Source organism: Electrona antarctica, assembly GCF_951216825.1.
Source record: "Electrona antarctica genome assembly, chromosome: 20".
Lineage (NCBI taxonomy): Eukaryota > Metazoa > Chordata > Actinopteri > Myctophiformes > Myctophidae > Electrona > Electrona antarctica.
This window is the reverse complement of record NC_136801.1, coordinates 35557430-35584812: the sequence shown is the minus strand read 5'-3', so window position 1 is coordinate 35584812 and position 27383 is coordinate 35557430. Positions and strand designations below refer to the sequence as shown.

Sequence of the window (27383 nt, the reverse complement as noted above, 5' to 3'; positions counted from 1 at the left end):
GCCAGTGTGCTAAGTCACTGATCTACTTGCTACCTGCCACAATGCAGTCTGCTGTTCCCTTTGAGTACAACATTGATACAAAAATAAAATACAAAAAATAAAATAACAGGAGATTTGTCTATTTGTTTCTTTTGCTGTTGTTTATCTCTAGACGCTCGAATGTTTATGAACCACAATGGAAACAAGTCTCTGGCTCTTCTGTCATTATCTATTCGGCCTTTTTAGAACACCATGCACAGTGGCTCACTGGGTACAGAGCCTGCCTGGTAATCAGGAGGCTGCAAGTTCAAGTCATGGATCTGACATAGTGTCCCAAAATCATGAAAATATGACATGATATATTATGCCGTCCCAAACCATGGACTATAGTATGTTGTTTTTTCATGATTTTCATCTTTTTTTCAAATAGTCCAAAATCACGAAAAACGACATGCTATAGTATGCCGTCCGAAAAAAAATATAACTTTGGCATGCTACTAGTCCTACATGCTTACACCTAGAATCCCCATTCAAACCTATTTAGGTTCATCTTACGGTGGACATGTTTGCCTGAAAAGGAATCTTTGAAATGTTTCATAGTTTTAGAAATATAGTGCTTTAAATGTGAGAAATTTATAATGGCAGATAGTGGCACGTCAAATTCACTTTCACCCAGAAACTCCATTCACACGTTTTATAATTCAGCTTACTGTGGAGACACATGCTGGAACTTTTTACTTTGAAATGTTTTGTAGTTTCTGAGTTAATTAACTTTAACGCCCAATGCATTCTCAATGGCAATAGCACAAACTTTGGCATGCTACTAGTCCTACATACTTACACCTAGAAAACCCATTCAAGCCTACTTAGGTTCATCTTACGGTGGACATGTTTGCCTGAAAAGGAATCTTTGAAATGTTTCATAGTTTTAGAAATATAGTGCTTTCAAATTTGAGAATTTTACAATGGGGCTCAATGGCAGATATTGGCACGTCAAAAAAGCACTTTCACCTAGAAACTCCATTCACACGTTTTATAATCCAGCTTACTGTGGAGACACATGCTGGAACCTTTTACTTTGAAATGTTTTGTAGTTTCTGAGTTATTTAACTTTAACGCCCAATGCATTCTCAATGGCAATAGCACAAACTTTGGCATGCTACTAGTCCTACATACTTACACCTAGAAACCCCATTCAAGCCTACTTAGGTTCATCTTACGGTGGACATGTTTGCCTGAAAAGGAATCTTTGAAATGTTTCATAGTTTTAGAAATATAGTGCTTTCAAATTTGAGAATTTTACAATGGGGCTCAATGGCAGATATTGGCACGTCAAAAAAGCACTTTCACCTAGAAACTCCATTCACACTTTTTATAATTCAGCTTACTGTGGAGACACATGCTGGAACCTTTTACTTTGAAATGTTTTGTAGTTTCTGAGTTATTTAACTTTAACGCCCAATGCATTCTCAATGGCAATAGCACAAACTTTGGCATGCTACTAGTCCTACATACTTACACCTAGAAACCCCATTCAAGCCTATACTTAGGTTCATCTTACGGTGGACATGTTTGCCTGAAAAGGAATCTTTGAAATGTTTCATAGTTTTAGAAATATAGTGCTTTTAAATTTGAGAAATTCAGAATGGGGGTCAATGGCAGATTTTGGCAAGTAAAGATTTGAGTGGGGTTTGAACCCACTATCTCCAGATCATGCAGCCAGTGTGCTAAGTCACTGATCTACTTGCTACCTGCCACAATGCAGTCTGCTGTTCCCTTTGAGTACAACATTGATACAAAAATAAAATACAAAAAATTAAATAACAGGAGATTTGTCTATTTGTTTCTTTTGCTGTTGTTTATCTCTAGACGCTCGAATGTTTATGAACCACAATGGAAACAAGTCTCTGGCTCTTCTGTCATTATCTATTCGGCCTTTTTAGAACACCATGCACAGTGGCTCACTGGGTACAGAGCCTGCCTGGTAATCAGGAGGCTGCAAGTTCAAGTCATGGATCTGACATAGTGTCCCAAAATCATGAAAATATGACATGATATATTATGCCGTCCCAAACCATGGACTATAGTATGTTGTTTTTTCATGATTTTCATCTTTTTTTCAAATAGTCCAAAATCACGAAAAACGACATGCTATAGTATGCCGTCCGAAAAAAATTATAACTTTGGCATGCTACTAGTCCTACATGCTTACACCTAGAATCCCCATTCAAACCTATTTAGGTTCATCTTACGGTGGACATGTTTGCCTGAAAAGGAATCTTTGAAATGTTTCATAGTTTTAGAAATATAGTGCTTTAAATGTGAGAAATTTATAATGGCAGATAGTGGCACGTCAAATTCACTTTCACCCAGAAACTCCATTCACACGTTTTATAATTCAGCTTACTGTGGAGACACATGCTGGAACTTTTTACTTTGAAATGTTTTGTAGTTTCTGAGTTAATTAACTTTAACGCCCAATGCATTCTCAATGGCAATAGCACAAACTTTGGCATGCTACTAGTCCTACATACTTACACCTAGAAAACCCATTCAAGCCTACTTAGGTTCATCTTACGGTGGACATGTTTGCCTGAAAAGGAATCTTTGAAATGTTTCATAGTTTTAGAAATATAGTGCTTTCAAATTTGAGAATTTTACAATGGGGCTCAATGGCAGATATTGGCACGTCAAAAAAGCACTTTCACCTAGAAACTCCATTCACACGTTTTATAATTCAGCTTACTGTGGAGACACATGCTGGAACCTTTTACTTTGAAATGTTTTGTAGTTTCTGAGTTATTTAACTTTAACGCCCAATGCATTCTCAATGAAAATAGCACAAACTTTGGCATGCTACTAGTCCTACATACTTACACCTAGAAACCCCATTCAAGCCTACTTAGGTTCATCTTACGGTGGACATGTTTGCCTGAAAAGGAATCTTTGAAATGTTTCATAGTTTTAGAAATATAGTGCTTTCAAATTTGAGAATTTTACAATGGGGCTCAATGGCAGATATTGGCACGTCAAAAAAGCACTTTCACCTAGAAACTCCATTCACACTTTTTATAATTCAGCTTACTGTGGAGACACATGCTGGAACCTTTTACTTTGAAATGTTTTGTAGTTTCTGAGTTATTTAACTTTAACGCCCAATGCATTCTCAATGGCAATAGCACAAACTTTGGCATGCTACTAGTCCTACATACTTACACCTAGAAACCCCATTCAAGCCTATACTTAGGTTCATCTTACGGTGGACATGTTTGCCTGAAAAGGAATCTTTGAAATGTTTCATAGTTTTAGAAATATAGTGCTTTTAAATTTGAGAAATTCAGAATGGGGGTCAATGGCAGATTTTGGCAAGTAAAGATTTGAGTGGGGTTTGAACCCACTATGGCCAGATCATGCAGCCAGTGTGCTAAGTCACTGATCTACTTGCTACCTGCCACAATGCAGTCTGCTGTTCCCTTTGAGTACAACATTGATACAAAAATAAAATACAAAAAATAAAATAACAGGAGATTTGTCTATTGTTTCTTTTGCTGTTGTTTATCTCTAGACGCTCAAATGTTTATGAACCACAATGGAAACAAGTCTCTGGCTCTTCTGTCATTATCTATTCGGCCTTTTAAGAACACCATGCACAGTGGCTCACTGGGTACAGAGCCTGCCTGGTAATCAGGAGGCTGCAAGTTCAAGTCATGGCTCTGACATAGTGTCCCAAAATCATGAAAATATGACATGATATATTATGCCGTCCCAAACCATGGACTATAGTATGTTGTTTTTTCATGATTTTCATCTTTTTTTCAAATAGTCCAAAATCACGAAAAACGACATGCTATAGTATGCCGTCCGAAAAAAAAATATAACTTTGGCATGCTACTAGTCCTACATGCTTAGACCTAGAATCCCCATTCAAACCTATTTAGGTTCATCTTACGGTGGACATGTTTGCCTGAAAAGGAATCTTTGAAATGTTTCATAGTTTTAGAAATATAGTGCTTTAAATGTGAGAAATGTATAATGGCAGATAGTGGCACGTCAAATTCACTTTCACCCAGAAACTCCATTCACACGTTTTATAATTCAGCTTACTGTGGAGACACATGCTGGAACCTTTTACTTTGAAATGTTTTGTAGTTTCTGAGTTATTTAACTTTAACGCCCAATGCATTCTCAATGGCAATAGCACAAACTTTGGCATGCTACTAGTCCTACATACTTACACCTAGAAACCCCATTCAAGCCTACTTAGGTTCATCTTACGGTGGACATGTTTGCCTGAAAAGGAATCTTTGAAATGTTTCATAGTTTTAGAAATATAGTGCTTTCAAATTTGAGAATTTTACAATGGGGCTCAATGGCAGATATTGGCACGTCAAAAAAGCACTTTCACCTAGAAACTCCATTCACACTTTTTATAATTCAGCTTACTGTGGAGACACATGCTGGAACCGTTTACTTTGAAATGTTTTGTAGTTTCTGAGTTATTTAACTTTAACGCCCAATGCATTCTCAATGGCAATAGCACAAACTTTGGCATGCTACTAGTCCTACATACTTACACCTAGAAACCCCATTCAAGACTACTTAGGTTCATCTTACGGTGGACATGTTTGCCTGAAAAGGAATCTTTGAAATGTTTCATAGTTTTAGAAATATAGTGCTTTTAAATTTGAGAAATTCAGAATGGGGGTCAATGGCAGATTTTGGCAAGTAAAGATTTGAGTGGGGTTTGAACCCACTATCTCCAGATCATGCAGCCAGTGTGCTAAGTCACTGATCTACTTGCTACCTGCCACAATGCAGTCTGCTGTTACTTTTGAGTACAACATTGATACAAAAATAAAATACAAAAAATAAAATAACAGGAGATTTGTCTATTGTTTCTTTTGCTGTTGTTTATCTCTAGACGCTCAAATGTTTATGAACCACAATGGAAACAAGTCTCTGGCTCTTCTGTCATTATCTATTCGGCCTTTTAAGAACACCATGCACAGTGGCTCACTGGGTACAGAGCCTGCCTGGTAATCAGGAGGCTGCAAGTTCAAGTCATGGCTCTGACATAGTGTCCCAAAATCATGAAAATATGACATGATATATTATGCCGTCCCAAACCATGGACTATAGTATGTTGTTTTTTCATGATTTTCATCTTTTTTTCAAATAGTCCAAAATCACGAAAAACGACATGCTATAGTATGCCGTCCGAAAAAATATATAACTTTGGCATGCTACTAGTCCTACATGCTTACACCTAGAATCCCCATTCAAACCTATTTAGGTTCATCTTACGGTGGACATGTTTGCCTGAAAAGGAATCTTTGAAATGTTTCATAGTTTTAGAAATATAGTGCTTTAAATGTGAGAAATGTATAATGGCAGATAGTGGCAGTCAAATTCACTTTCACCCAGAAACTCCATTCACACGTTTTATAATTCAGCTTACTGTGGAGACACATGCTGGAACTTTTTACTTTGAAATGTTTTGTAGTTTCTGAGTTATTTAACTTTAACGCCCAATGCATTCTCAATGGCAATAGCACAAACTTTGGCATGCTACTAGTCCTACATACTTACACCTAGAAAACCCATTCAAGCCTACTTAGGTTCATCTTACGGTGGACATGTTTGCCTGAAAAGGAATCTTTGAAATGTTTCATAGTTTTAGAAATATAGTGCTTTCAAATTTGAGAATTTTACAATGGGGCTCAATGGCAGATATTGGCACGTCAAAAAAGCACTTTCACCTAGAAACTCCATTCACACTTTTTATAATTCAGCTTACTGTGGAGACACATGCTGGAACCTTTTACTTTGAAATGTTTTGTAGTTTCTGAGTTATTTAACTTTAACGCCCAATGCATTCTCAATGGCAATAGCACAAACTTTGGCATGCTACTAGTCCTACATACGTACACCTAGAAACCCCATTTAAGCCTACTTAGGTTCATCTTACGGTGGACATGTTTGCCTGAAAAGGAATCTTTGAAATGTTTCATAGTTTTAGAAATATAGTGCTTTAAATGTGAGAAATGTATAATGGCAGATATTGACACGTCAAATTCACTTTCACCCAGAAACTCCATTCACACGTTTTATAATTCAGCTTACTGTGGAGACACATGCTGAAACCTTTTACTTTGAAATGTTTTGTAGTTTCTGAGTTATTTAACTTTAACGCCCAATGCATTCTCAATGGCAATAGCACAAACTTTGGTATGCTACTAGTCCTACATACTTACACCTAGAAACCCCATTCAAGCCTTAGGTTCATCTTACGGTGGACATGTTTGCCTGAAAAGGAATCTTTGAAATGTTTCATAGTTTTAGAAATATAGTGCTTTTAAATTTGAGAAATTCAGAATGGGGGTCAATGGCAGATTTTGGCAAGTAAAGATTTGAGTGGGGTTGAACCCACTATCTCCAGATCATGCAGCCAGTGTGCTAAGTCACTGATCTACTTGCTACCTGCCACAATGCAGTCTGCTGTTCCTTTTGTGTACAACATTGATACAAAAATAAAATACAAAAAATAAAATAACAGGAGATTTGTCTATTGTTTCTTTTGCTGTTGTTCATCTCTAGACGCTCGAATGTTTATGAACCACAATGGAAACAAGTCTCTGGCTCTTCTGTCATTATCTAATCGGCCTTTTAAGAACAGCATGCACAGTGGCTCACTGGGTACAGAGCCTGCCTGGTAATCAGGAGGCTGCAGGGTCAAGTCCTGGCTCTGACATAGTGTCCCAAAATCATGAAAATATGACATAATATAGTATGCCGTCCGAAGCCATGAACTATAGTATTTCGTTTTTTCATGATTTTCATCTTTTTTTCAAATAGTCCAAAATCACGAAAAACGACATGCTATAGTATGCCGTCCGAAAAAAAATATAACTTTGGCATGCTACTAGTCCTACATAATTACACCTAGAATCCCCTTTCAAACCTATTTAGGTTCATCTTACGGTGGACATGTTTGCCTGAAAAGGAATCTTTGAAATGTTTCATAGTTTTAGAAATAAAGACAACCTTGAACCTTGAACCTTGAAATAGTGCTTTCAAATTTGAGAAATTCATAATGGGGCTCAATGGCAGCGATTATTGGCACGTCAAAAAATCACTTTCACCTAGAAACTCCATTCACACTTTTTATAATTCAGCTTACTGTGGAGACACATGCTGGAACTTTTTACTTTGAAATGTTTTGTAGCTTCTGAGTGATTTTCGTCTTTTTTTCAAGTCCTCAAAAATGATGAAAAACGGCATGCTATAGTATTCCGTCCGAGGCCATGGCCCGGGCTATAGCCCATGCACGGAGTGATTTTCATCTTTTTTGCAAATCCTCAAAAATGATGAAAAACGGCGTCCGAGATGCAATGGGCGTAAAATGTTTCTTTCTTTCTTTGTTTCTTTGTTTCTTTATTCCTTTCTTTCTTTCTTTCTTTCTTTCTTGACCATCTTGACCATCTTGACCATGTTGACCATCTTGAAAGAAAGAAAGAAAGAAAGAAAGAAAGATACAGTATAGCCCATGGTCAAAAATGATGAAAAACGAGGATTTGAAAAAATCACTCGGAGACCATGGGCTATAGTCCATGGTCTCGGAGTGATTTTCGTCTTTTTTTTTAATCCTCAAAAATGATGAAAAACGGCATGATATAGGCCTATCCTATGGCGTCCGAGACATGGGCTATAAATGATGAAAAACAAGGATTTGAAAAAAAGACGAAAATCACTCCATGGCTTTTTCGTCACGCTTTTTCGTCACGCTTTCCGTCACGCTTTTCCGTCACGCTTCACACTATGGCATGCCGTTTTTCATCATTTTTGAGTATTGAGCTGAGCGGGACATAGAAACCTGGCTCCTGCTCAATCAACAGGACCAGAACACACTTTTCTTCCAGTTTATTATACTCGTCGTCATGCTACTAGTCCTACATACTTTCACCTAGAAACCCCATTCATAGGTTCATCTTATCGACTTGTTTGCCTGAAAAGGAATCTTTGAAATGTGTCATAGTTTTAGAAATATAGTGCTTTCAAAAGAAAATGACATATATAGGTTCAAAAGCCTATTGTGGAGGAAAACGTGAATGGTTGTCTTGCTGCAATACAATTAAAAACTATAGGCTCAATTATGATTTAGAAACAAGTGTTTCTTCTCAAATTGCAGAGCTTGAAGTCAGTCGACGGTCAGTGGCTCGGGGTAGAGTGGCCGGTAGAACGGCCGGACGACTTTGTCCTTTAGGTATCAATAAGTATTTTGTATTTGATTTCACTGTACAACATAATGTTCTGATGGGGGTCCCTGGTACAACACAATGTTCTGATGGGGGTCCCTGGTACAACATAATGTTCATATGGGGGTCCCTGGTACAACATAATGTTCTGATGGGGGCCCCTGGTACAACATAATGTTCTGATGGGGGTCCCTGGTACAACATAATGTTCTGATGGGGGTCCCTGGTACAACATAATGTTCAGATGGGGGTCCCTGGTACAACATAATGTTCTGATGGGGGTCCCTGGTACAACATAATGTTCTGATGGGGGTCCCTGGTACAACATAATGTTCTGATGGGGGTCCCTGGTACAACATAATGTTCATATGGGGGTTCCTGGTACAACATTATGTTCATATGGGGGTTCCTGGTACAACATAATGTTCAGATTGGGGTCCCTGGTACAACACAATGTTCTGATGGGGGTCCCTGGTACAACATAATGTTCAGATGGGGGTCCCTGGTACAACATAATGTTCTGATAGGGGTCCCTGGTACAACATAATGTTCAGATGGGTGTCCCTGGTACAACATATGTTCAGATGGGGGTTCCTGGTACAACATAATGTTCTGATGGGGGTCCCTGGTACAACATAATGTTCTGATGGGGGTCCCTGGTACAACATAATGTTCAGATGGGGGTCCCTGGTACATAATGTTCTGATGGGGGTCCCTGGTACAACATAATGTTCTGATGGGGGTCCCTGGTACAACATAATGTTCATATGGGGGTCCCTGGTACAACATAATGTTCTGATGGGGGTCCCTGGTACAACATAATGTTCATATGGGGGTCCCTGGTACAACATAATGTTCTGATGGGGGTCCCTGGTACAACATAATGTTCTGATGGGGGTCCCTGGTACAACATAATGTTCTGATGGGGGTCCCTGGTACAACATAATGTTCAGATGGGGGTCCCTGGTACAACATAATGTTCTGATGGGGGTCCCTGGTACAACATAATGTTCATATGGGGGGTCCCTGGTACAACATAATGTTCTGATGGGGGTCCCTGGTACAACATAATGTTCATATGGGGGTCCCTGGTACAACATAATGTTCATATGGGGGTTCCTGGTACAACATAATGTTCATATGGGGGTTCCTGGTACAACATATGTTCAGATGGGTGTCCCTGACATTAATTATAATAATGGGTGCTGACCACTAGATGGAGGAAAACGATGGTTTTCCAGTCTGTCCACGACAGTTTGAGGTATAGGTTGTCGTTTTTGATTGATTGATTGCTTGATTGATTTATTAACAGTTTGCAGAATTACAGTACATTTCAAGTAGGCTACAGCTCAATACAAAAACTGTTAACTGTGAGTGGACGACACCATAAAGCATTACGGCCCACCATTTTCAATTCATCAAAACATTCAGAGACGTACAAATATACACAACTATATAGTCAAAACAGGAAATCATCATAGGAGGTAAAAAGGGAAAAAAAAACATATAGCCTACAGTGAGGGGGGAAAGGGGTGGGTGGGGGATTTAGAATTTACGGGGGCCAGTTTCGAATTGCAGCCGTCCGTATAGGTGCCCTTTGAGAGCGGTTTTGAAGGATTCAAGGGATTCGCATGTCTTAATGACTGTTGGCAGGGCGTTCCACATTTTGGTGGCATAGGAGCGAAATTCATTTAGTCCCTTGTTTGTTCCGAATCTGGGTTGCACATGGTTTGTTGAACTCCCTCTGGTGTTGTGGGTGTGGACTTCGTTGATATTAAGGAAGTATTTAGACAGGTAGAATACATGTCGTACATGTACATGTCGTTCTGAACTAAGTAGGCCTACTGCACACCGACTTTAAACAATGTGTAGATTCACCTGCTTCATCTCTGTCTCTCTCCATCTATTCTATCCAATGGACTAATCAAATGATCTAGTCATTGGTTAGACCAGTCATTGAGCAGTCATTAGTCCTACAACTACAACCTATCTCAAACCCTCACCCTAAACCTAACGTCCCACGGGGCAGCACACCTAAACCTAACCCTTAACCCATGTCTAACCAATGACTAGTCTAAAAAACTAAGTATGCACCCCCTGAGCAGTGACAATAGAGCAGTGGTTTTCAACCCTTTTCATATTAAGGCCCATAATGTATTGGCCATTTGAGCCACGGACCACCAAAATTTAAGAATATTTAGTTGTTGGATAAGATTATGTCCACAATTCTATGCTGTGTTGATGTGGTACCATTAAGGAGAGATGGACGGCAAAAAATAAATAAATGTGTTACTTCTTTTTAAATTATAACTAATGCAGATGTTTAACAATAATTTAACTCTTGAGAGCATGAAATGAAACCAAATGGTTACCAACTCTCCATCATTTAACTGGAGACACTTGGAGTTGGAACGCCCTCATGGCCCACTGGTGGTCTCCCGGACCACTGGTCAGGGCTGGACTGGCCACCGGGCATACCGGGCATTTTCCCGGTGGGCCGCGACCGTAGGGGGCCGCCATGATTAAAAAAAAAGGCAGGCAGGCAGGCCAATAGGCGGCAGGCCACCAGGTAGCGCCCCCCCTGACCCCCCCGGCGGTGCTTGTTTGTGTGTGTGCCTCGACGGAGTGGGTGGTAGAGTTTCTGCTATCTGCGCGCTGGTTGTGGTGGGCCGGTCTGGGCCAAATTCACGCGAAAATGCCCGGGCCGAATTTTTGTCCCAGTCCAGCCCTGCCACTGGTTGAAAACCACTGGACTAGAGCGTACATGCTTTAATGCTAAAACGTTGGTCCATGCTTTTGTCTTTTCTCAACTCGATTATTGTAATGCCCTCCTCTCGGGCCTGCCAAAGAAATCAACGGACAGACTCCAACTTGTTCAAAATGCGGCTGCTAGAGTTTTAACTAGAACTAAGATGAGAGAACATATTACTCCAGTTTTATCATCACTATTGGCTCCCAGTGGTCTTTAGGATTGATTTTTAAAATGATTTTACTTGTTTATAAATAAATCCCTAAATGGTCTTGCACCTTCTTACCTCCGTGACTGCCTACCTATAGATATGTTCCCAACCGCCCCCTCAGGTCAGGTCTGCTGGCCTGCTTGAAGTGCCTAAAGAAATGTCTACAAAAAAATATGGTGAGGCAGCCTTCTGCTTTTACGGGCCAACAGCCTGGAATACGCTACCAATTCAGCTCAGACCCTCTGTAGACATAAAGCTTAACTCAAGACTCACCTCTTCACTCTTGCAGTTTTAGTTGAGTTTTAATATCTGTGATCCTACTCTGTCCTGACTGATTTGCTGCATGTTTTATTTTCTTCTATGTTTGTATGCTTTTATTTTTTACGTTCTTTGCCATTGTTTTATTCATTTTAACTGTTTGCTTGTGTTTTATTGCTATTTTTATGTTCTGCCCTGTGAAGCACTTTGAGCTCCATTTATGTATGAAATTAGGTGCTATAAAGTTTATTAATGCAGCCCACAGGTTAATATCGTGATACATTATTGATTTCAGCTGTTACAATTCCAAACGTGACCCACTTTAATTACTTGAGCAGAAAAAGCAATGAAGAACAAGACCATTTATGTTCAATTTGGACCAAATGTGGGGGTGCAAGGCTCAGCAAACACATAACTATAGATTTCATGTAGATGGTTTCATGGACATGTTTGACAGCAGCACTGTCATCATTGTTGTCTATTTGAGTTCATGTGTGTGTGTGTGTGTGTGTGTGTGTGGGTCATTTAACCACTTAAAATGTCAATACACGTACCGTAGTAAAGTTGACCTTTGACTCTGTGGCTAAAGTTCTCCTTAGTATACGGATGCTAGGGATCAAGTGGTTAATGTAAAAAAAATAATAAAAAAGACCCCCTGTTGAACACGCCTGGTGTGGAAGAGGATTGAAGGGGTTAAGCGGACACAGGACTTTGTGCGACTCGTTGGGTGTGGAGATCAAAGCATGACAACCTTCTTTTTTTTTAAGATTAGTTTTTGGCTTTATGCCTTTATTGATAGGGAACAGTAGACAGACGGGAAAGGGGGAGAGAGATGGGGAGTGACACGCGGGCAAAGGCTGTCGGGCTTGGGAGTCGAACCCGCGGCACGCCGTCCAGGCTGGCTCGGCAGCCATAGGTGCCCAAGCCAAAGCATGACGACCTTGAATGACTCGTTGGGTATGTGGAGATCAAAGCACGACCTTGAATGACTCGTTGGGTATGTGGAGATCAAAGCACGACGACGACCTTGAACGAGTTCACATGATGGGAAACAGACAGACGGACAGATTCTCACAACCACCGAGCAGAACATTACAGAGATTAGATACAGGACCAGAAATAAACACTATGACTTTATTTGGCATGACGTATTATAGAACATTTACTTTTTTCACCAAGTTACTTCACATTGTGTGAAGTAACTGTGTCATTTTAATTATATTATCAAATGGACCCATTTGGTTTCATTTTACGCTACCAAGAGATAAAGATCTACCGTAATAATAAGGGTCCATTTGGTTACCAACTCTCCGTCATTTAGCTGGGGACCACCTGGAACCCCCTCAAGGACCACTGTTTCAGAACCACTGTATTAACATACTCTGCCATACAGATTGGCCAAAATTTCACTTTATTAAAAAAAAATAAACATTGTGCCTCTTTAAGTACCATATATACTTTGATTAGAGTATATTATATGAGGCATGGCATATAATGTGGACCAGTATGGCGATTTAAATGAAAACAAGAGCCATTTCTAATGCATTTTGTCATACGTGTTTATTGTGTCAATTAAGTAATGACAGAACAGAATCGTGCAGCGTTTTGCTGCGTTCACACTGGCAGTAAAAGATTCAAAGATGCAAACTAATAAAATATAAGCTACGTGCAGCAAATTTGTAGCTTTGTGTATTTTGAGCTGAAGTTTAAACTAGCTAAATGTTTTCATGGCTGTTGGCGCTTGGCTTCCATTGAAAATGAATGGTAGACTGCATCTTTGCATCTGCCCGTGTGAACGCATGCAGCTTTGGACTACCAGACATGCCACACAAGCTTGTTAATGAATCTTCATCTAACCCATAAGCCAAATTCCAATAGCACAAATCTCGGCCACTCGCTCACTCCAGCATAGCGGCGTTACACGAAAATGGTGACCTGCCAAAATATGTGACCATCTTGTGGACTTCACATAATAACTTACATGGAGGTCTTTACGGGCCCTAAATACAGCTATAGGTTGTTAATTAACAAACCGCAATGATTTACGTTAGGACACTGACGTTATGCGAGGTTGGGCAGCACACTGGTGATGTTTGACAGAGTTATGGAAGGTTGGGCAGCACACTGGTGATGTTTGACAGAGTTATGGGAGGTTGGGCAGGACACTGGTGATGTTTGACAGAGTTATGGGAGGTTGGGCAGCACACTGGTGATGTTTGACAGAGTTATGGGAGGTTGGGCAGGACACTGGTGATGTTTGACAGAGTTATGGGAGGTTGGGCAGCACACTGGTGATGTTTGACAGAGTTATGGGAGGTTGGGCAGGACTGTGGTGATGTTTGACAGAGTTATGGGAGGTTGGGCAGGACACTGGTGATGTTTGACAGAGTTATGGGAGGTTGGGCAGCACACTGGTGCTGTTTGACAGACTTATGGGAGGTTGGGCAGCACACTGGTGCTGTTTGACAGACTTATGGGAGGTTGGGCAGCACACTGGTGATCAGGGCCGGATTAACACCTCTGAGGGCCCCTGGGCACTGAAGCTCGAAGGGCCCCCCTTCACGCACGCGCAACATTTTTGCTGTTTCGGAGCCGTTTTGGGGCAGTTTTTATGCCGTTATATTGGCCTATTTCCGGTCGCCTACCCCCCCCCCCCCCCCAGAGTGACAGCCAATCTAGCGCATTGTTGCTGCTTTACACACAATTGCACTTTTCAGCTGCCCTTCTCACCAACAATAAAACACTAATCTTTTTAGACACCATTTATTTAATTCGGATTAGCAGGGAAATTTTCTGTGGAGCTAAAAAAGGGGCCCCTGGTGCCCAAGGGCCCCTGGGCACGTGCCCAAAGTGCCCATATGGTAAATTCGGCCCTGCTGGTGATGTTTGACAGAGTTATGGAAGGTTGGGCAGGACACTGGTGATGTTTGACAGAGTTATGGAAGGTTGGGCAGGACACTAGTCCAGAAGTGAACGAAGCGCAACCTCAGCTGCTGCTTGACAGAGTTCCTGTTCATGCTGGCGTTGATCTCCAGGAACTGTTGCGTGTTGCTGTTGAACTCGGGCCAGTTGACCGGCACGCGCAGCCCTCCTTTGTTGGGGTCTCTGTATGTAGGCCACAAATTGGACAAAAAGCGTGCATGGGAAAGTGAAATAATTACGTTAAAGGTATATTCAGTGATTTCACTTCATTCAAATATCACTTTTTTTTTTGTGGATAATCCTCCCTACCATAGAGTGTGCTGACCATATAAGGAGTTCCTCCCTGTCCCCAGTGAGCCCCTGGGGTCAAAAAACCCTAGTTTCAGTTTTGGTGGCGGGTGGCAAAGCCTTCATCCAATCAGGATGAGAGGGGCCTTCCTCCAATCATGATCGAGTGGGGGCACATGCTGTTGGCCTGTTGCACTTCCCCCCACTGTAGAGCGTGCATGTGCACATTTTGTTACCGGGGTGGACTGGGTGGTTTTCCAAATCACCCAAATCACTGAATGCTCCTTTAAAGGCCTTGAATTCTTTTTTAATAATAATTTGTTTTAGTCATAGTCTTTAAAATAAAATTCCAGTCTAGTCTTAGTCATATTTTAGTCATCTGAAATGTTTTAGTTTTAGTCGACTAAATATCATACGATTTTTGTCAACTAAATCGACTACAATGTATTTTGCTGGGCCTTGATGACATCGTAATGGCTTTTGATTTTACACTCGGTTGGTTGCATGCTGAAAATAGCAAATCTACAAGCTCACAACACGTCGCAGCGCGACACAACGTAAATTAAAGTACTTTTCTCAGAATATTACTCTGAGTAAAAGGATAAGGGGCATGCAGTTCCTCTTCATATACCAAGCTCACAACGATGCAACACGTTTGAACTTTTGTGCTATTTCTCACACCCTATTTTAAGCAGGGTGCAAGTTTAAGAAGATGCCCCTTTTATGTTGTTGTTTTTAAAGATGGAGTGCCGTGATTTTTGTATTTCTTCCCAGCCTTTCATGTGTTTATGAGGTGACAGTAGTTCATTAGGCCCCTTGGTGTGGTGGTTATGTGCAATGATGTCTTCCCTTTGTATTTAGGGTTTCTTCCTGGAGGCTGAAACCTTGACAGTCAAACGTGCCAATGAAAAAAACAGTGATATAGAGTGACATCACAATATCACCCCCTCCCCTAACCCCTCCCCCTTTATCATCATACAACAACAGCTGTGGGTGTGGCTTCAGTTCAGGTGGATCACCACCCACCAGCCAAACCAGGCATACTTAACCTATTTTGGGCGGGAACCCCTTTTGGTGTTAGCATTATGTTATGCTTTAGCTATTGAAAAATAGCAGATCTACTGTGGCGCGCTACGAGCTTGTAGGTCTGCTATTTTTTAAAAATCGAAGAAGGTTAATGAACTGGCCGGGCGTGTCCAAATAAAAACGAAATTTTAACAAATACTGTACACTTTTTTTTAAACAAATCTTCCTCCTTATGTAATAATAATACCTGATGATGATAGTGTAGGGTGGGGGGGGGGGGGGGGGGGGGAGAAATCGCAGCACTCCATCTTTAACGTTTTTTTTTTTTTTACAAAATGGAACCCTTTTCCCCTCTGGTTGCTAGTGTTGCTATAGTGTTGCTAGTGTACCCAGTCTTGGCGAAGTTGGTCCAGTAGGCGATCATGTATCCGGAGACGTCGCGGTGGCTGGGCCAGTAGCCCAGGGGCGTGCTGAACGGCTTCCCGAAGATGTACTGCAGGTCGTCGATGTGGTCGGCGCCCATCCAGCTGGGGTAGGGGCGGAACGCGCCCGCCAAGCGGCTCGGCTCCGAGAACAGGTAGGAGTAGGTACGGCCGGTCCTGTGAAGGGACGAGAAGTGGAGCAAGCGTTATATTATATAACCATGACTTTATAGCCCCCCGAATAGTATGTTGGAAAACATACTATACAAAGTGGGTGATCTAACAGATCTGGCCTGACATTTTAAAAATGTCTTCTAAATTCTGACAGTTTTCTGAAAGATGTTTCTGTATCGGTGGTGCTCAATATTTCATGTCAAGGACCCCAAAAATGATATGTAATCGGCCACCGACCCCCATCTGAAAATATGTTGTTCCAGGAACCCCCCCAGAAGCAAAGATTTGAGTTAAAAACGTTCGCTCTGAAAGAATATATATTCATAGATTCGTGCCATATTTTCACGATTTTTCAAAAATAGCAGACCTACAACCTCGTAGCGCGCTATGAGCTTGTAGATCTGCTATTTTTCAATAGCTAAATTATAACAATGTTTAAAACACCAAAAGGGGTTCCCGCCCAAAATGGGTTATTTAACCCATATGCCGGTAGACCTGCTAAGGGCGATTCCAGAAAAGCCTTCTAAAACGTTTTAAAAATAAAAATACATACAGTATATATAAATAATGATGTTGCAACAACTAATGAGACACAGAGGTATAGCATCCGGATTGAAAGGTATAACGACGTATAGGTTGCAACAGGGCTAAATGGGTTAATACAAAATAAATGTATTGGGAAGAGAAACAGAAAGATAAGCAGAAAGATGTTTTTTTTTTTTTACGTGGCGTTGAGAGCTTGACGGTGGAGGGCTTCCTGTATTGGGATCAGGAAGATGTAGTCCGTGCCGATATCCACGATGGTTTTCTTGATGACTTCTTGCTTGGGATTGGATCCCCAGTCTGAGCTGTACGTGAGATAGGCGTTGTCCATGCCGGCCTGGCCCTTCTCCCTGGTGTACGCAGCCAGGAGTCTCTTGACGTCGGTTCTGCAAATCGTGGAGCACAATGTTTGAACCTTTGGTTTATTGGCAAAAATGTAATACAGTATGCAGGGGAGGATTATCCAAGCGCCCCCCTAGCCCAGGCCCAGGGGCCCCTGAGCTAGGGGGGGCGCTTGATCGTCCGCGTGACTGCGAAGAGGCTCAAGCTCAGGGGCCCCCCAAAAAGGGGTAGCAGTGAATAACAGTCTTACAGTGACACACACGGTCCTTGTCACTGTTATTAACAATGGGCTTATTCATTTGTGTCAATACAATAACCCCAAAAGTCCTAAACCATCATGATACGGTACATTACTGCAAGTGTTTAAACCCTCAGTTTGCATTTATTTGGCATAGTTTGTGGCTGTTTATTATTTTTAAGCAATCCCTTGCTGTAAATCTGAATATCGCAGGCCTATATATGTCATAATTGTTATATGCGTACACATGTACAGACAGTATGCGCCATGTCGGGAAACAAAAAAAAAAGATCTGGGGGGGGGGGGGGGGGGGCCCTTTTGCATGACGGTGGCCCAGGGGCCCATCATTTCTAGATCCGCCTATATGACAGTATGTATGCCAGCGTTTCTCAACCATCTTTTGGCTCAAGTCACCCCTGTAAATAACTTTTTCATGCACGGCACCACCTGAATTATTGTGATCATAGGTCCGCATTTTTACTACGAAAACCTGCATCTCCCGTCCAGATCCGTCCGTCAGTTAGTTAGTTACCCCACGCCTCCATATATGGTCATGCCTCGTGACACCACACCTTCATAATATGGTCATGACTCGTGACATCACGCCTCCATATATGGTCACACCTCGTGACACGACACACCACCATATGGCCATCTCCATATATGAAGATCACAACACTGCCCTCATCCAACCCTGGATCATCACCTAGATCTGCATAGAGCCGGCCAGCAACTCTACATCTGACCTCAAACCCTTAGATCTCCATATATGGAGCTGACCTGTTCTGACATTCCATATGTTGATCCAACCCCACCCACCCTTCCTATTCTGACATTCCATATGTTGATCTGACCTCATCAAACCCTGCACTCAAGACACGCTCCATATATGGCCAGTACAGAATTCATTCCATGTGTTGATCTGACCCCGCCATGCCAAAGCGCCTCCCCAACAGTGTGCTGTCTGCCAACACCCAGGCGGATGCGTGCACGGCACGCGACCTCGCCCTTTAGGGCCCCTGGTGGTTCCATCAACCACCAGGGGTGGTAGAGGGGACATGTGGTACTCACATGGGGACATCCGCCAGGGGTCGGTTGATGGAGGGGATGTCCAGGCCAGTGAACAGGTGACCGTCCATGTTGTTAACTCCCGCCATGTAGTCCAGGTGTGCGGCGTTGTGGAACAGGTTGGCAGGATGCTCCGGCACGAAGTCTCCGTCCACCACAGGAGAGAAGTCCAGGTTGGTCACTATGGGCTCTGGACACAAGGACAATAATTATAATATAATTCATGACACTGGCCACCTCTGGTAAAACAGCCTAAGTCCTAATTGAAAAGGATCATGCTGTTCTCGCTCCTTTGTTATAACTAGAGCGGTGCCCGTTGGGCACTGGCCTAATTGGAACGATGCAAGTTGAAATGCATGCTCCACCAAGTTATTATGTGTCCCTTTAGTATATCTATGGAGTTCTGTGTCCCGTTGTACCCGTGTCAGAGTACCCGTTCCACCCATCTGTCTGTGTCCCTTTTATGCCCATATATGGAGATCTCTGTATCTCTCTCTCTGTGTCCCTTTATTCCTATATGGAGTTCTGTGTCAGGCATGCCCAAATATGGAGTGTTGTGAAAAATCATCAGAATCGGACCGGGAGCAAAACAATCGTGATGGGGACATCCCCTACTGTCTAGTGTAGTACTATTTTTGTTTTGTACAGGTGGCTGTCTAGTCTAGTGTACCGTAGTATAGGCTACTTACTATCGGGTGAGCTGCTGGTGGCTAGCTTTCCGGCGTTGGTGATCGCCACAGGATCAGCCATTTTCAAACAGGCGACCATGTTGGCATCGGTAGGACAATTGACTTTCAGAGCAATCTGTTAAAAAATGAAACATGAATGTACAAAAGACAGGATTAAAGAAAATACTATCACAGAAACATTCACCTCTACATGAAAGAGTGATTACAACAATGTTTCACTCCTATTAGAGATCTTGAAGGGGGTAAAATGGAACCAATTTGGTTTCATATTACGCTCTCAAGAGTTAAATTATTAGAGCATGTAGAATAATTGTTATTTTGATCAACGTTTTGGCCTGTTATCTCTCCTAATGATACCACATCAATAGAGCGTTGCAGTCCCGCCCCCTACCAGGGCCCAGTAAATGATTCTCCCTTCATTTTCCTCATAGACATTTCAGAAAGTATTTATTTAAATACCCTTTAAGCCTCGTACAAAGCCAACTCTTGTCGTGACAAATCATGACAACAAACAATTTTTGGAGCCGAACAAATAATTAGAAATAATTACACTTCTTTGTAATTATTTGTTTGGTCCAAAATATTGTGTTTGTTGTCATGAGTTGTCACGACTCGAGTTGGCTTTGTCCGCGGCGTAACCGTCTTTAAATAAATACTTTTTGAAATGTCAATGGGAAAAATGCATTGGGAATCATTTCCTGGGCCTGGCGTCGTCATGAAAGGGGGCGGGACTGCGACACACTATACACTATGGAATTGTGGAAAAGATCAAGACAACAAATTATTCTTTGGTCTGAGAGGCTAAATCTCATCAAATGGTGGTCCGTGGCTCAAGTGACGAATAAATAATGGCCGGACCTTGATATGAAAAGGGTGAAAACCACTGCTTTGGATATATAAATAAATAGTATAGATATCAAATCAATAAAAAAATACAGATATGACTAAAAACTAACATTAACCCATTTAGGCCTGACGTCGAAATGAAAAAAAATGTCTTCTAAATCATGACAATTTTCTGAAAAACCTCATGATTCTATGTCAGTGGTGCTCAACCTTTTTCATGTCGGGGACCGCCGACATGTATTTGGTCGCCGACCTCCATCTGAAAACATGTAGTTCCAGGGACCCCCCCCCCCCATGCAGAACCAAATATTTGAGTTAAAAACGTTCGCTCTGAAAGAATATGGGCTCCATTTTCGTCACCGCTAAACCCCTTATCCCTAAACTTCTTTGCCTTTTTTTACTATTTTGAAAAACATTTTTGAATAGTTCAACTAGCCAATCTACATTGACACGTGGTGAGCTTGTAGTCTGGCCATTTTAACTATTCGAAAATGTTTTGCAAAATAGTAAAAAAAGGCAAAGAAGTTTAGGGATAAGGGGTTTAGCAGTAGCAAAAATGGAGCCCTATATATTCAAAGATTTGCAATACATTTTCACGATTTTTCAAAAATAGCAGATCTACAAGCTCGTAGCGCGGCACTCGGTGACGCGCTATGAGCTTGTAGATCTGCTATTTTTCAATAGCTAAAGTATAACATGATGAAACACCAAAAGGGGTTCCCGCCCCAAAATGGGTTTTACTATAGTCAGAACAGGTGCACAGGTGAAATTGATCCGTCAGCTAGTATACCTTCTCCGCCAACGCCCGAGGGTTCTTGTTGATGGCCCACGGGCACAGGGCAACACCGCTCTGACTGATCGCTCTCCTGAACAGCCCTTTGTTGTGAGGAGTGAGGGTCTAGACAGACAGACAGACAGATAAGACAGATAAGACAGACAGACAGACAGACAGACAGACAGACAGACAGACAGACAGACAGACAGACAGACAGACAGACAGACAGACAGACAGACAGACAGACAGACAGACAGACAGACAGACAGACAGACAGACAGACAGACAGACAGTCAGACAGTGATTATACATGTATATGCATATCTAGCTTATAGAGGCTATGCGCGTGACATCACCGTATCCGGACGGAAGTTATGCAGGAACGCCTACAGAGTGGCAAAACGCCTACCGAGTGGCAAAAAACCCCATCTTTCTGGCCTTGACAGCCCATATATCCAAACATAAAAGTACTATCTGATTGTATTAAAAAACATTAAAGCACAACTTTTCAACTTCTCTTCCTATAATTGGTCCCAACTAATGTTCATGATAAAATACCACCATTTTTTCCTACTCAGACTGTGTCTCATAGGAAGGCTGTGGGCAGTTCAGAAACCCGTCCACCAGTGATGGTGAATCCAAGCTAATAGAAACGTCAGGCTTTCTTTTCCTGAAAAGTTGCAATGCAAAAGTTGAAGCCATCGTTCTCACGATAATACAAATCTAAATATATTTTAAAACAAATCTTGGTTTAAAAAAAATCTGCCTAATGATGATGTCACTGGTGGACGGGTGTCCGAACTGCCCAAAGCCCTCCTATGAGACACAGACCGAGTAGGAAAAAATGGTGGTGTTTTATCATGAACATTAGTGTGGACCAATTATATGAAGAGATGTTGAAAAGTGGTGAAGTGGTCCTTTAAGCTGTACGGAAAGCGTGAATTATCCTCTAATCTGCAACGTTTATATTTAATACAAATCCATCTTGGACATTTTCTACAGCACATCACCCATTCACCCTACATCATTGTAGGGTGATGACATCACCCTACATCATTGTAGGGTGATGTGCTGTAGAAATGGAGCGGAATGTTCCGGGGGACAGACCTGGAAGCTGACACTCGCTCCACCGGCGGACTCGCCAAAGAGCGTGATGTTGTCGGAGTCTCCCCCAAACGCACGGATGTTCCTGTGCACCCAGGCAATGGCGGCGTGCTGGTCCCACAGGCCGTAGTTTCCTGGTGACAGCGGTCAGAAAAAGTTCCCAGATTTATTTATTTTTTAGGAGGACATCCAGAACAAAACACATGTACCCTGAATCAGCCTATAATCCTGTCCTGACAGGTACAGTACATGTTGGCCTTGAATTGTTTCATAGATGTATGCCCCCTGTTCCCCCATGCACCCCTCCCACAGTAAAATGCTGCTAGAAAGGTAGAAAGCTAGTTGTCTTCATTCTAATGTGGGTATTTTAGTAGCTCAAAACTTTTCATGAGTTGTCTTATGCTTTGTCACCTCTTGAGCTGCCGCCCGTACAGAACCCAGCGGTAGAGTTCTCAACGGGCCTGAAATGTAAGGCTCTATGAAACAATTCAAGGCCAACATGTATGTTGGGACGAACGGGATTATAGGCTGATTCAGGGTACATGTGTTTTGGTTTGGATTTCTCCTTTAACTCATTTTGGGCGGGAACCCCTTTTGGTGTTTTAAACATTATGTTATAATTTAGCTATTGAAAAATAGCAGATCTACAAACTCAGCTTGTAGGTCTGCTATTTTTGAAAAATCGTGAAAATATTTATTTCAGAAAACTGGAGGATTTAGAAGATTTTTTTTAAATGTCGAGGTCAGGCCTAAATGGGTTAAATAACAGTATCAACACTGCAATGTAGAATAACTCTGTTAAGTTAAGTAAAAGTAAGTAAATGTCCAGAATTCTTGTAAAACGTATTGGTATTAAAATGTACTTAAAGTACCAAACGTATAGAAACTCATAATGCAGAATGTCCCGTTTCACAACTTTTCAAATCTATACAAAAAAATCTTTTGAAAATAGCAGATCTAGCTTCATGTTGCAAACTTGTAGATCGGCTATTTCCAAACAGCCAAAGTTTAAATAGGGCTGAAGTGGGTATAGTGTTGTTTTGTCATAATAATCTACAAAGTAACTAAAGTAAGTAACTAGCGCTTTCAAATGGGAGTGGCACTGGTATATTGTCAAGTATAAAATAAACGTAAACCTACCAGGTAAGCTGGAGTCTCCCGTGCTGAGAAAGCCCAGCGGTCCCAGCCGGTAGCCTATCGTCACTATGATGACGTCTCCCCTGTCGGCCATCTCCTGGCCGTCGTACAGATAGTTCCCCAGGAAGTTAGCTCCCATGGAGCCTCCGGCCAGGAATGCTCCTCCAAAGATCCACACCATGACCGCCAGATTAGTAGACACTGGTGGGAAGACAACAACCAATAGACCATTATTCACACGGCGGCCATCTTGCCATTAAGTTAATTAAACAACGTCAAACTCACCAACATTGCAGCCGTTTCTATATGCAAAGCGTTTGTTTAATATGAAAATCCACCGTAGACATGTTATTATGAGCTACTTTCTGTCCATACATTCCTTGCAGGTGATATTTTTTCTAAGGGTTGGAGTTTGGAAGTGCTCGTTAGATATCACTCAACGGCCCATGCGTACCACCTGTTTTGAATTTGCACATAAAGCAGGTTTTAAAATGTGCTACAATTTGTTTATGAACCTTGATATCATTTCACCGTACTGTACAGTTATTCAGAAATGATGTTTATCACTTATCTCTGCTGTTAAATGTTCGAACACATAATGTCAGGAAGAAACCACTTAACTCCTAAATGTTCATTTTTCAGGAAATGAAGAAAACCTTATCAAAGTTGGTGTTGTCAATTACTTCCATGAGAGGTGGTGGAGTTAGTTGCTTTAGCAGACAGTTTGAGGGTCCAATGGAGTTAAGAGGTTTTGTCCCAAGCGCTTTTTACTACTTTTCATTGGTTCAATATTTTCGAAACAACACACAGACGTAAAGGGTGTTTCAATAGCACTGAATTATGCACACAAAAAGGACTTAGATGGTTTCCTCCCGACAGAAACCCAGATGTTGAGGTAAAGTGTTGTCATACCTTTATAACCTTGAGGAACCCAGATGTTGAGGTAAAGGCAGTCCTCTGAGGAGCGCCCCGTCAGGTTAGGCTGAAGGCATCGGTTCCTGTATCTTTTGACCGGGAGAACACCTGAGGCGAGAGATAACACGGTCGGCAGGTAGTTAGTTTAGTTTGTTTATTTATAGGATCCCCATTTAGCTGTTACGCAACAGCTATTCTTCTTGCATCCTCACAGAATGATTTACATACAAAAAGCAATAAACAAGTTTTCAGATATCACAAGAGAAAGTAAGTAAAAATACACGGTTATAGTGCATTCACCCCAGAAATATTACATGGTATATTAACATAATCAGAATTACAATTATGGCCTGGGCCAGCTTATCGGTCCAGGCACCTAGGCTGGTAATCCAGCATGACAGTGTGTCTCTCCCTGTTTCCTGTCTACCTACTGTACAAATATCAGTAAAAAAAAATATATCTTAAAGGACCACTTCACCACTTTTCAACCTATCTTCATATAATAGGTCCTCGCTAATAATCATTAGTTCAGAAACCGTCTTCCAGTGACATCATCGATGGGGAATACAAGCTAATAGAAACTGCAGGCTTTCTAGTCCTGAAAAGTTGCAATGCGAAAATGGAAGCCATCAAAAAATCTGCCTAATGATGATGTCACTGGAAGACGGTTTCTAAACTGCCTACAGCCCTCCTATGAGACACAGTGCCATTTTATCATGATTATTAGTGAGGACCTATTATGAAGATAGGTTGAAAAGTGGTGAAGTGGTCCTTTAAGTAAAAATACAAATATCTCTAGATTTATAAGAAAATGCTTCAGTCTTTTACCCTAAATTAGCATCAGTTATTGGCTTAGGCACTATAAGTCGACCCATCTATTAGGGTATAATGAATATTTGTATAGATGCATATTGGTATACACTACAGTATAGCTTAACCACCTGAATCAAAGCTGCACATTCAGTGAAAATAGTAACTAAAGTTTTCAAATATTTGTAGTGTAGAACAAGTACAGCATTTGCTTCTGTGATGTAGTAGAGTAGAAGTAAAAGTACTGAAAATTGGAAATACTCAAGTAGAGTAAAATAACCTCAAAATTGTACTTAAGTACAGTACTTAAGCCAAATGTACTTAGTTACTTTACACCACTGACAACCACACAATATATACCCAAGTGAATGTGTGGTGTTTCTACGAGGGCCAAATTAGCCATTGGGCCCCCTGGGCCGCCCTTGAGGAAAGTGGACTGTGCGGTACTGGGTTTGAGGCCCTGAAAAGGGGGCTAGTGGGGAACTTCATTGGCTGTCGATTGTGTTCAATTTAGTTCAAAAAGATGAGGAAAAAGTTTGCGTGCACGCAAAACAGCCTGGCCAATCAGCAGCAGCTAAAGGCTGGATAGCTGCTGCTGATTGGCCAGGCTGTTTTGTGGCCGGGCATCAAGTCTGCCTGAGAGTTCCCAGATGGGAGCAGGAGGGGGGAACCCAGTGTACTCTCTGCTGCCCCATCTGGCGGAGTCAGGTTAACTATGCCCCCCCCCCCCAAAAAAATTTCTAGTACCCACCGTCCCAGCCGGGGTGAGGCTTGGGCTTCTCGAACCTCCCCGGGATGTCGGCGAAGGGAACCCCTTTGAAGATGTCCATGTGACGACCGATTCCCAGGCGGATGTTGTCCCCTTCCACCATGCCTCCCTCCGTGTACACCACTCCCAGCTGGAAGACATGGAAACACCATATTAACTCACGGGAACACATCCGTGTCGCCTTAGCTTTTAACCAGTTCTTAACCATTATTTTAAACTTTAGCTGTTCTAAAATCTTTAAATATATGTGGCCAAATTTGACTGAGGGACTGCCATTGGATTTTCTTTTTTGAATTTTCGTTTTTTCATGTCATATGAAAGCAGGGAATCATAGCTTCAATTTTCACAGCTTTACACAAAAATATCAGCTCTATTAGTGGTGTGAAAAATAACCAAGACCAATGCATCGCGATTCGGCCGTGCAGCAATGCGATTATGTGACATAATCGAAAATCAAAGCCAAAATATAATTATATATAATTATTCAGGAAACCCCATAATAATTACAATACTGTTTATATTATTATACAGAAAAAAAAGTGTTGTGTTCAGTATATCTGCTTGTATTAACCGATGAATGCAGTAATATAGAAAAGTGTGACGCATCGTAGAAATACATCGAATCGTTACCTGGTGAATCCTAATTGAATTGTAAGGCTGTTCACAATTGGCTGTTCCGCAATTTTTGAACAGCCAAAGTATTAAAAAAAATGCTTTTTTTTTAGCTCAAATCAAAAAATGAAACAGATGCTTTCCCGCTCTTAACCCATTCTGGACGGGGACCCCTTTTGGTGTTTTATCCAAACATTGTGTTATACTTTAGCTATTGAAAAATAGCAGATCTACAAGCTCATAGCGCGCCACTCGGAGGCGCGCTATGAGCTTGTAGATCTGCTATTTTTTTTAAATCGTAAAAATCTTTGAATATATATTCTTTCAGAGCAAACGTTGGGTTAAATGGATTAAAATGGTTAAATGCACCAATAACACTTAGACGATATAAAGGTGAAACTTACAGAAGTGGCAGAGGTGGTCTCCAGGTGGAGCAGAGCGAGTACGACCACGACCCCAAGCAGTGCTACCTTCATCATGGTGACCGGCGGCGAACGACGTCAGATCCCAGAGATCCATGTTCCTTCAGCCTTTATACAGGAGGCTCCTCCCAAAATACGGCTGACCGGCACGTCGATTGGACCGGCATCCTTTCCTCCTCCTCCTCCTCGGTCGGTATCAGCAACACTGGCGCAGCGAATAAACCTCTTAACCCATTGAGACCCGAGGTCGACTCTACAAGTGCCTTCTAAAGCAGTAGTTATTTTTTTCCCGTGCCATAATATATAGGAACCCCGAATTGAAATGTATTTGGCTTTGCCGGACGACTCCCCATCTGGAATTGTTTTGTGCCATGCGGGCACCGCCAGAGGAGAATATTTGGGTTAAAACAATTATTCAATAATTATGAAAAAGAAAAAAAAATATCTGCTATTTTTGTCTAAGATGACACAGATCCTTTCCCGGTTTTACTGTATTAAACATCCCCCGCCCCCATTCTTTGTAAAAAAAGAAGAAAAAGGTCATGAATTTTCCATCTACTCCAAATCTCTCCGCCAAAAAGAAATAGCCGATCTACAAGCCAATTACCATGTAGGCCTACAAGGTGTTGTGTCCTTGTAGCTCTGCTCTTTTTGGTGAATGTCTCCCCACCAGAATAATACGGATCATGCTGGTGTTCGAGGAGGGGTTAATAATAAATGCACCAATAGGACAGAAGATCTCGTATGGAAATAGTTTTTTTTTAAAAATAGTTTATCAGTGTGTGGTTACCATGGCTACCACTCCTTGTAGATTCAGTATTTAACCCAT

General features: G+C 41.6%; 1 protein-coding gene across 1 annotated transcript; it reads right to left on the bottom strand.

Annotated features, from left to right (window-relative positions):
- Positions 1–14325: 14325 nt before the first annotated feature.
- Positions 14326–26611, bottom strand: LOC306913299 (bile salt-activated lipase-like; the record flags this gene model as incomplete). The annotated part of the gene is made up of 11 exons (XM_079489890.1): positions 14326–14557; positions 16078–16287; positions 17010–17213; positions 18479–18665; positions 19165–19279; positions 20801–20908; positions 21893–22023; positions 23030–23227; positions 23939–24049; positions 25503–25650; positions 26537–26611. 11 exons carry the CDS (start codon positions 26609–26611, stop codon positions 14389–14391), a joined length of 1656 nt encoding a protein of 551 aa, XP_079346016.1. The 3' UTR covers positions 14326–14388.
- Between the last annotated feature and the right edge of the window lie 772 nt (positions 26612–27383).